Source organism: Lampris incognitus, chromosome 8, assembly GCF_029633865.1.
Source record: "Lampris incognitus isolate fLamInc1 chromosome 8, fLamInc1.hap2, whole genome shotgun sequence".
Taxonomy (NCBI): Eukaryota; Metazoa; Chordata; class Actinopteri; order Lampriformes; family Lampridae; genus Lampris; species Lampris incognitus.
In genome coordinates, this window is record NC_079218.1 from 8,486,123 (window position 1) to 8,495,972 (window position 9,850).

General features: G+C 45.4%; 1 protein-coding gene across 1 annotated transcript; it reads right to left on the reverse strand.

The window, feature by feature from the left end:
* Positions 1-4,281: 4,281 nt before the first annotated feature.
* On the reverse strand, positions 4,282-8,696 carry nccrp1 (P1, F-box associated domain containing). The gene is made up of 6 exons (XM_056284983.1): positions 8,484-8,696; positions 6,350-6,430; positions 6,118-6,214; positions 5,888-5,983; positions 4,838-4,976; positions 4,282-4,745 (listed from the first exon to the last, which is right to left on the reverse strand). The coding sequence occupies exons 1-6, from the start codon at positions 8,623-8,625 to the stop codon at positions 4,599-4,601; spliced, it is 702 nt and encodes a 233-aa protein (XP_056140958.1). The 5' UTR covers positions 8,626-8,696; the 3' UTR covers positions 4,282-4,598.
* Positions 8,697-9,850: the final 1,154 nt, after the last annotated feature.

Sequence of the window (9,850 nt, forward strand, 5' to 3'; positions counted from 1 at the left end):
TAATTGCCATGTAACAGCCAAGAGCCAATAGATTTAGGAATCAGCTGAGTATTGCTTAATAATTACTGGACCGAGGCATCTTCAAATCCACACAAACCGACCCTTTCGAGACGACAAAAACAAGCCAAAGTGTGTACTTCCTACAGCAGCCATCATCCGTACCAACACTAACTTAAGTGGGCGATTGTGAAATCTCAAAATAAAAACCTGAATAAACTGTGGCCAAACTCACTGATCGCAGTAAAATGCCTTTCAGCTTCATCATATGGCAAAAGTAAATGTGACGCACTCCTCATAGAATAAGATGCTTCCCATGGTCTGAAACGCCATTTTTATGTTAATGAGCTAATATAAATCACAAATTATATATATATATATATATATATATATATATATATATATATATATATATATATATATATATATTGTAACGTGCATGGATAAGAAGACACGCTGGCCGCTGGTTAACGAGTCTGACCCTTTAGTCGAGCGGTTAGCGACGTCTCCCGCGGTGCGGGCGACACGGGTTCGCGTCCCGGCCGCGGCAGTTTCGGCGTTGCCCCCCCCCCCCCGAATTCGCTACAACATATAATAAATATCTGCTGTTGCAGCTACAAAAGCGCTATATAAATGCAATCCATCCATCCATAAGTGGTATATAAGTATTATATATATATATACTAATATACGTGTATATATGAAACTTTAATCACAAATTTGAATTCATTTAAATATATATGTTAACCTCATTATCATAGCCTACTTCAGAATGCCTGGCGTAGGCTGTCAGTCTAATTATAATATTATAATATGACTGATTGTAAGCCAGTGATTGGTGATGCTGACGTGTTCACCAGTCGGTAAAGGTGTTTGATAAGGACGGCGTGACGCGGCGTGGCGAGACACGTCGTTACCCCAGGGCAACGCCACTCTGTACAGAACCGGGGCACCGGATGCTGCCCGGGGCACCAAGCCATCCCGATGGCATGACGCGGGATAGCAGACGGTACCAGCGCCGGGCCATCCCGGTTACCCTCCTCTAAGGTTCAGACGTCCCTCTCTCCATCCAAGGGAATTCCGCTCACATCCCTCCATCCAAGGGAATTCCGCTCACATCCCTCCATCCAAGGGAATTCCGCTCACATCCCTCCATCCAGGGAATTCCGCTCGGGCGGGTCGAAGAAAACGTGGTTAGGTGACGTAATACACGCCTCATCCAGGACGAGCGGCTCCCTTTGGGACGCACCTGTTGACTTTTGCCGAGCGCGCTCGGTTCTTACCTTTCCGCTTTACGGCCCAACTCCGCCCAACGCCGGCATGGCTTCAGAAACACCGGAAACAGACTCCCGGTGAAAAGGCTCCCTTTCTCGACACGCACCCGGACTCACGGACCAACTTTCCCGGTAACTCACACATCCCCGTACTGACGAGTACGCCGGGAACCATGAGGCTGAGCACCGCGCGGGGCCAACTGCGCAGCCGCGCAAGCGACGCTGCCGTTGGCGCAGCACGAGCGCGCGCTGCTCCGAATGCGAGCCCCCCTCCCACCCTCCCACCCCCCGGGGGGTCGCGAGGCTGGAGGGTTTCTGCGTTATTCCGCATTATGAAATATGACACTAGAAGAACCCCGCTACAATGTAGCGGTTTGGTTCTCCACCCGTCTAAATCTCCCTCCCTCTTCATCCTGCCAGCTAACCGCCTTCCCCCTGCCCCTAACCCCCCCCCCACCACTCCAACTCCCCCCCCCCCAAATGCTCAGAATGCTCAGAATCATCTGAAAATGCCCCTCTTAGAAAAATGCATATTTTGCATAATTATACATAATTATGCATATTTTGCATAATTATGCATAACTATTATAATTATATTTTAAAACCCAGCCACTGAGGATGCACAAGCACCGGTCCCAAGCCCGGACAAATGGGGAGGGTTGCGTCAGGAAGGGCATCCGGCGTAAAACCTTTGCCAAATCAAATATGCGGATCATAAATAAGACTTACTCGGATGATCCGCTGTGGCGACCCCTAGCGGGAGCAGCCGAAAGTAGTAGTAGATTATCATTATATTGTAATGTTCTGCTATTCTTCTGGTCCTCTCTGGAACAATACCTACCACCTCCAAAGAAAAATGAGGATCATAATATGCATTTTTGCAGCATATATATTTTGCATAATGCCAGAACATTTCTAAGTCCCAGAAAATTTTTTGTTATATAGGTGAAAAAATCAAAGATGCTCCGAATCACCTGAAATGCCGAGAAAAGTGGTTTTTAGCCATTTTTAGAAAATGCATATTTTGCATAATTATGCATAATTATTATAAGTATATTCTAATGTTCTGCTATTTTTCTGGTCCTCTCTGGAACAATACCTACCACCTCCAAAAAAAATGAGGATCATAATATGCATTTTTGCAGCATATATATTTTGCATAATGCCAAAACATTTCAAAGTCCCAGAAAAATTTTTTATAGGTGAAAAAATCAAAGATGCTCAGAATCATCTGAAATGCCGAGAAAAGTGGTTTTTAGCCATTTTTAGAAAAATGCATATTTTGCATATTTATGCATAATTATGCATAATTTTAATTTCCTGGGATTTCCCCCTTACTCTCTGAGACAATACCTACCACCTCCAAAAAGAATTAGGATCATAAGTGATTCTGTTTTCGGTCCCAACTGCAGCCCGGCGATCACGGCTTACTGAAGAGCTAACTCCGGGGTTTTAAAGATGCGGGAGTGTTAAACATCTGGTTTCCACTGCTTTTACATTATTCCATCTTATTATTCATATTTGTCTATTAATTATGCTCTGGTGACGATATCTCCTGACCGTCCTTTACCTTGTCCTGTGGAGCGGATCTGGCATTATGTCCTGTTTTTATTGTACTTTGTTGTTTTATCTGGACTATGTGCATTATTTCGTAAAGGCAACTTGTGACACAGTTCAGAGTTGCGATACAAATAAAAGTTTATTATTATGATTATGATTATTATTATAAGAAGGGGACTTTCGCTCACTTTGATTATGTGCAAACATGGATGTATGAATACATATATTCTATTAGCCTACGAGTTTATATATATATATATATATATATATATATATATATATATATATATATATATATATATATATATATATACACATACACACACACACACATACACACACACATATATGTCGGGGGTTTTTTGGAAACCATCTATGGTGTAGATAAAAGTGCTCGACAAATGAGGAGTGAAATATTAAGATAGATGTAGGAGAAAAAAACTCAAATGCATAATTGTATTGAAATGCATTAAAGTTTTTTTTCCTACATCTATATATCTATCGATCTATCTATCTATCTATCTATCTATCTATCTATCTATCTTTATATATATATATATATATATATTTGCTCCTCATTAGCTGAGCACTTCTATCAACACCATTGACGGTTTCGGGGGGAAAAACGCTATAATATATATATATATATATATATATATATATATATATATATATATATACAGAGAGAGAGAGAGTATAATTTTCCTAATCTAAAAAAAGAAAGTGCATTTGGCTTGAATAGGATCTGCAACAAGTACTTTACCTGTCAGTTAGTACTAGTCCAAGTAGCTGTACTAAGCCTAAAGGTGAAGCATATAATCCTAAACTGTGGAATAACCTCCCAATGAAACTGAGACCACCCACTTCAAAATCAACTTTCATAAAAACACAGCTTTTTTTTAAAAATTATTCTTGTGTTTTCACCTAGAATAACCCATTCTACTTTTATTCATTAGCTCTCTATCTGCTTGTTGGTCAATAATGCATTCTTTCTGTTTGGATTTAATCAATTCTGTTTTGGCTGGTGTCATTCTATTAGATTATTCTTTTATCATTACCTTCTCTTTACCTGTGCATTTTCACTTAATGTAAAATACACCTCAATGCATTTATTGTAAAAAAAAAATTTTTAAAAAGTGTAGCATAAAGTTTGATTGATTGAGCAATACATTTTCACCATGCTGTGACTACGGAGAGACGGTGTAGTGGCAGTGGGAAAGTGCATCTCCTGAGGAAGTAGAAACAAAGATTAGACAGCCGTACATCACTGTCCGAAACACAGAATCATGAAATTAGCAATGGTGTATATTTCAAATAACTAGAAAACCTGTGCAAAGTGTCATAAGGTGATTACCCCACAACCCCTGAATTTATATCCGAAAAATCTCAAACGTCTTTAACAAGAAATGTTGAAAAGTCTCTGCAAAGAAGTAAACAGAAAATGGATTAGTCAAGTTTTTCATGCTTTTTATTAGATAGCGATAGTGGAGGCAGATCAGCTGCAGAAGTGCCGCAATTAATTGATTTTTACAGCGAAAACACAAGTAAAAATATCAAAATACAGCCGCACCCGGCCACCGTTCTTAAGTAAACGACTGTAAATCGGACACTTTGCGACGACCTTGAATGACTTACATCAAATTGCACGTGACCACAATAAAAAAAAAAGGCAGATATTATTGATTTTTCTTTCTTTTCTTTTTTTCAGTTTGCCATTATTGTGCCTCCGTTAGGGTTTGCTAGGAGAGCCAACCCCTCTCACCCAACCTAGCGACCGGATCTTGACGGCCTGACGATCACCGAACTGCCCGTGACCAGCGTGGGGAAGAACTCCACCATGAACTTGTTCTTCAGCCGATGCAGGAAGTGGACGTACCTCACCCCCGGTCCGTAGCCCGAGAAAACATGCGACACCTACGGCCAGACGCACAGACGCACAATGAGTTGGGGGAACACGAAACACAGACACGTTGACTATGGGGGTCTCAGTCTGAGCCAAAACCCACCTCTTTCCAGGTGTGGGAGTAAACGCTGAGGTTCTCGGTAGGCTTGACGGTGTGCTCCGAGATCACGGTCTGCCGGTCAGCGCCCAGCAGCTTCACCTGCAGCTGGTAGATGGTGTCATCCACCTGACTCTCCTCGTACCTGTTAAGCCAGCAGGAAATGAAGGGTACTTTTAGGGCGGTTCACACCGAAACCAGTAAACACAAGTTTGAGGTTACATGGGAAGGTATTCAAACACTACCACCAACCCCAGGAGCAGGCCGGGGTTGGTGGTAGGATCCCTATTTGGGAGAAAAGCTCAGCAAACGTGCACATAAATCCCCAGGATGAGGGGGGGGGGGGGGGGACACGTTGGACGCAGCCAAACCCAGTCGTGCAAATAACAGACAAATACCGAGGGGGATGCCGAAGCTGACATCCTGTCCCGTGTGGAAACTCCCTCGAGTCTCATCCCTGAAAACATTCCTCCATCCGTTATCCCAGCCGCGTATCCCAACCGGGGTGGCGGGATACCGGAGCCTATCCCGGCGGTCCGGAGAGACGCCCCCCGGACGGGCCGCCAGTCCATCACAGGGCCGACGCAGACACACACACGTTCACAGCTAGGGACAATTTAGTACGGCCGAGTCACCTGACCTACATGTCTTTGGACTGTGGGAGGAAACAATAATAATTTAATTTTTTTTTTCCCAAAGTGGCCGACAACAGCCAAATGAAAGAGCCTAGCTGTGTTGAGCAATGGTGATGATGGACATTTGTTAACTGGTGCCGCTGATCATTTGAAAGTGCATCTGAATCACAGCAAGGCCCACCTGCGTGGCGTGAAGTCAGCGCCGTTTTCAGCACGTCGGCCTGTGCGGCAGAGGTCACAGTTAGCCGCCCGCTAAGCCCCAACATTTCAAAGCGACTGCGGCCAACAAACCTGACACGTGCACAACCGCGGCGGCCATAAAACCCGCACGCCCTGCACGCGGTCTCCTGCATGTCTATAGTGAGTCCACAGAGGTGATGGGAAACCCGTGATAAGTGATCGCGAACACGCCGCAACCCACCAGTCTTGAACGAGTATGTCGGGCTGAAAATCATCCAGCAGCTCTTCCCACAGCCCCTGAGCCTTCAGGTCCACCAGCTGCTCCATGGAAAACCAGCTGAGGGGAGAAAAGGGACAACGCTTAAGACGGGAGGCGACGGATGCAACTTGGTGGTGGAAAAGCGTGCTTAGGGTTGTTATCCTTATAACAACCAGGGGCCAGGCGGATGTCTGGACTAAAGCAGTACTCGCCTGTATTCCGGCAGATAGCAGACCACAGCCCCTGGCGGTACGCCGCTGCCGTCCTCGGGGAGGACTTCCGTGCTGGTGGTCCATCCGGTGAAGTCACCTGAGGGTTAAGACAGGGCGGAGAGATCCGTTTCAAAATATTCCTCGGCGTGAATCCCGGATGGAAAAACTCGTTTTCACATATACTACTATCTCGCTCCTCCCCCACCCCACCCCCACCCCCACCCTCTCTGACCTTCAGGTTCAAAACGTGGAGGTTCATGGCTGGGCACTCCTGTCAGCTCAGGCTCAGGAGGTGGGGAGGTGTGAGTCAACCCTGGTAAAGAGACAAAAGGCACCACTGTAAAAGACACCCCGCCCACTGTATAATCTCCCTGTAGATATCAGGAATCCAAAAGAATATAATCTCTCTGAAGAGGTCGTAAATTTTAATGAGACAAACGCATCACGCTGTCGAGTACGAGCGCTGAAACCAAACGCATCTCTATTTCGGGACCTGCATATGGCATCATTGGAAACTATGAAAGAAAACTTGTAATATATATATATTAATATTTTTCCATTCAGGTGAACACAAGGTTAACAGAATATGACAAACATCACATCAGACTCAGTTTATATTAATCTGTAGCAAGAAGTCTATCTCCACAGGGTTAAGCACTTTGTTGTGCCTTAATGCGAAGACTGTCACAACCAACCATGTGGCACAAGAACGGCACTTAAGTCTTTGTGATCCGGAGGAAACGTTGATCTTTTATCCTTTTTAAAGGGGGATTTGTTGATTTTCTTATCAAACATGATTTAACCTCTTAGGCAATAAGAGGCAATTCCCAATCACCTTAAAGCTGTTAATGTCGGGCTTAACAACGTATCTCAGGGACTCTGGCCTCTCCGCCTTTGAAAAGAGGTGGGTTATCCTGGCCCCCACAACTGCCAAACGTATACTATTGCACTGGAAAAAAAGGATACCCCCCCCCATGATGAGTGGGCTACAAATATGGCTCAGCTGGCTAGCTATGAGAGGGTCTCCAACTCTCTTTTGGACAAGATGGACCAATTTGAGCTTACCTGGGGCCCCATTTGTGGCTTGGTCAACAAGGACATAGAGGTGGAGTTGTGTATCGAAGGCTGTATATATGGTATTGTTACTGAATTTTGAGGGGTAATTTTATTTTATTTTTTTATTATTTTTTATTTATTGTATTATTATGTCTTTTTCCGTCCCGTCTTTCTCTTGGAAAAATGTTAATAAAACTGTTCATTGCAAAAAGAACGACTTAGCCAGCGCCAACTTCAGATAAAAGAAGTGCAAAATCAGGTGAAAAGCTCTTCCCTGGACACCTGGATTTGTCTGCAAGTATGGTATGTATGTATGTATGTATGTATGTATGTATGTATGTATGTATGTATGTATGTATGTACATATGTATGTATGTATGGTATGTATGTATGTATGTACGTATGTATGTATGACCCAAGGAAGTGCAGTGTCGAGTGTGAAGTTGATGAGTGGTCGAGAAAATCGAAGGACAGGACATACAGGTTTTTCCGGTAGCGCCACTCTGCCGTTGTAACCAACGTTGTGGTCGGAAGGGGAATTACACCGAACGGGCACCGCGCTAGTGCGTAAAAAGACCAATAATAAAAGTGCACTGAAGTAAACTTATTTTTAACGAACGTGCAGTGTCGAGTGTGAAGTCGTCGGGATGAGTGGTCGAGAAAATCGAAGGACAGGACACACAGGTTTTTCCGGTAGCGCCGGATAAACAGCGCCACTCTGCCGTTGTAACCAACGCTGTGGTCGGAAGGGGAATTACACCGAACGGGCACTGCGCTAGTGCGTAAAAAGACCAATAATAAAAGTGCACTGAAGTAAACTCATTTTAAAACGAAGTAAACCTGGGTTATATAACTATGACTGAACTGAGACTGAAGATTTTTTTTAACATACACTTACTTATCCATACTCGCTAAATTAAATATAGCCTACAACTTCTCTACTATGGTTTCGCTGTCTAAGGAACGTACGTCTGGAACGTGTTTAAGCTCCGGAGCTGTCAACCCTGAGAGCACATACGGGACCTATTCCACTTGCAGCAGCTCGGTCGCCCCTTTACACTGTACGGGCTCACAATTTCGCAGAAGTTCTGCAGAAAGTCGGGGTGAAAATCTCTGGAGGCTGCGACTGAACCGCGTCGCGAGACCGCGCGTGCCTTTTATCGCGTGCTGAGCTCCGCTCTTACCTCGCTTTCTCGAGGCAAAGTCGCCAATGAACGGTTCATTTAAAAACACAGAAAAATTACTACCCCCCCCCCCACCCACCGAGCAGCAACTTCCGCGTCCTACGCTAACGTGTGGTGACGTCATACCGTGCGGCGCGGGGTTTCTCAGCAGGTTCCGGCCGAGCGGTTTGGTCGCGTGGACGGACCTCCAGTCCACGCCGTCGGGCATCGGCACGCCCTGCAGACCCCACTGGTCCCTGCACTTCTGCTTCCAGTCATCGGCGGACATGGCGGGACGGGAAAGCCGCAGCCTACTCTGACCAGGAAGCGGACCGGCGGTCCGTGGACATTTATCATCGCAGCTCCACCCATGCTCCACCCATGTGTTGCAATGCCATACCGCGTTCCTGCTGCTGCCTCACTTAAAGTTGCAGCTCTTTAATAACAACGATGATGATGATGATGATGATGATGATGATGATGGGTGGGTGGATAATAATAATGCATTTTATTCATCACACTCAAAGACGCTTCACATAAATTAGAATAAACTTAGAAGCAGCGCAACACAACACGAATCACACGCGACAGCAGGTCTGCAGAGGTGGGTCCTGGTGGACTCGAATGCGGGCAGATCGCAGCAGCCTCTGATGTGCTTGGGGGGGGGGTTCCAAGAGGAGGGGGCAGCAGGTGCGGTGCTCGGTCCTTAGCCTGCCTCAGATTAAGGGTGGATAAAAGGGCGGGGGCGGGGGACACGAGAAGGCAATGGAGAAGAGGTGTGTCTTGAGAGGGATAGGGAGAGTGTGGGGGGGGGGGGTTCTGAGTCTCTAATGATTTGGGGGAGTGGGTTCCTGAGCCTGGGAGCTGCCCCGGAGAAGGGTCGGTCACCAAAGCCGTGGAGGTTGGACCTGGGGGGGGGGGGGAGAAGGGAGGCTGAGGTGGATGTTGGATGTGAGGGACCGAGAGAGTTGGTAGGGGGAGAGGAGGTCGGTGGGGTATGGGGGAGCCAGTTGGTGATGGGGCTTTATGAGTGAGAACCAGGATTCTGTAACTGATCCGCTGGGAGATGGGTAGCCAGTGGAGGTCTCTGAGGACCGGGGTGGTGTGGTGCCAGGATTCAGTAATAGCTAGTTAGTAGTAGTTAGTTAATAATAGTTAGTTAGTTCGTTCTAGCAGTTACTTCTCCGTAGAAAACCCACAACAATGCACATTATAGATCATAACTGTATTATTTTTGGTGCGTTATTAGAAGATATAGAATTGGACCTGCTGCTCAATGTTTTACTTATTTTAGCCAATTTTTTTATCCATAAGGCTAAATTTAATAAGACTCCGCCCATCATCACGTGCTACTATAATGAAACTCAACTCTGTATTAAATCCCTGAAATGAATGGCGTCAGAATGTGCCAGAGATCTCTATGGGTTCAGAAAATGAACTGACCAACGTAATATCTTGAAAACTAACGATGGTTTAGTCCATCCTCATTTACCATTTAGTTATCATATTGTTAT

What these genes read in the sequence shown, in the direction of transcription:
- nccrp1 (XM_056284983.1), bottom strand. Translation starts at nt 8,625, where the DNA reads ATGTCCGCCGATGACTGGAAGCAGAAGTGCAGGGACCAGTGGGGTCTG. An exon ending in TGCTATCTGCCGGAATACAG is followed by an intron (nt 5,984 to 6,117) that starts GCGAGTACTGCT and finishes TTCTCCCCTCAG; the next exon opens with CTGGTTTTCCATGGAGCAGC. An exon ending in ACTCCCACACCTGGAAAGAG is followed by an intron (nt 4,746 to 4,837) that starts GTGGGTTTTGGC and finishes GTCTGGCCGTAG; the next exon opens with GTGTCGCATGTTTTCTCGGG.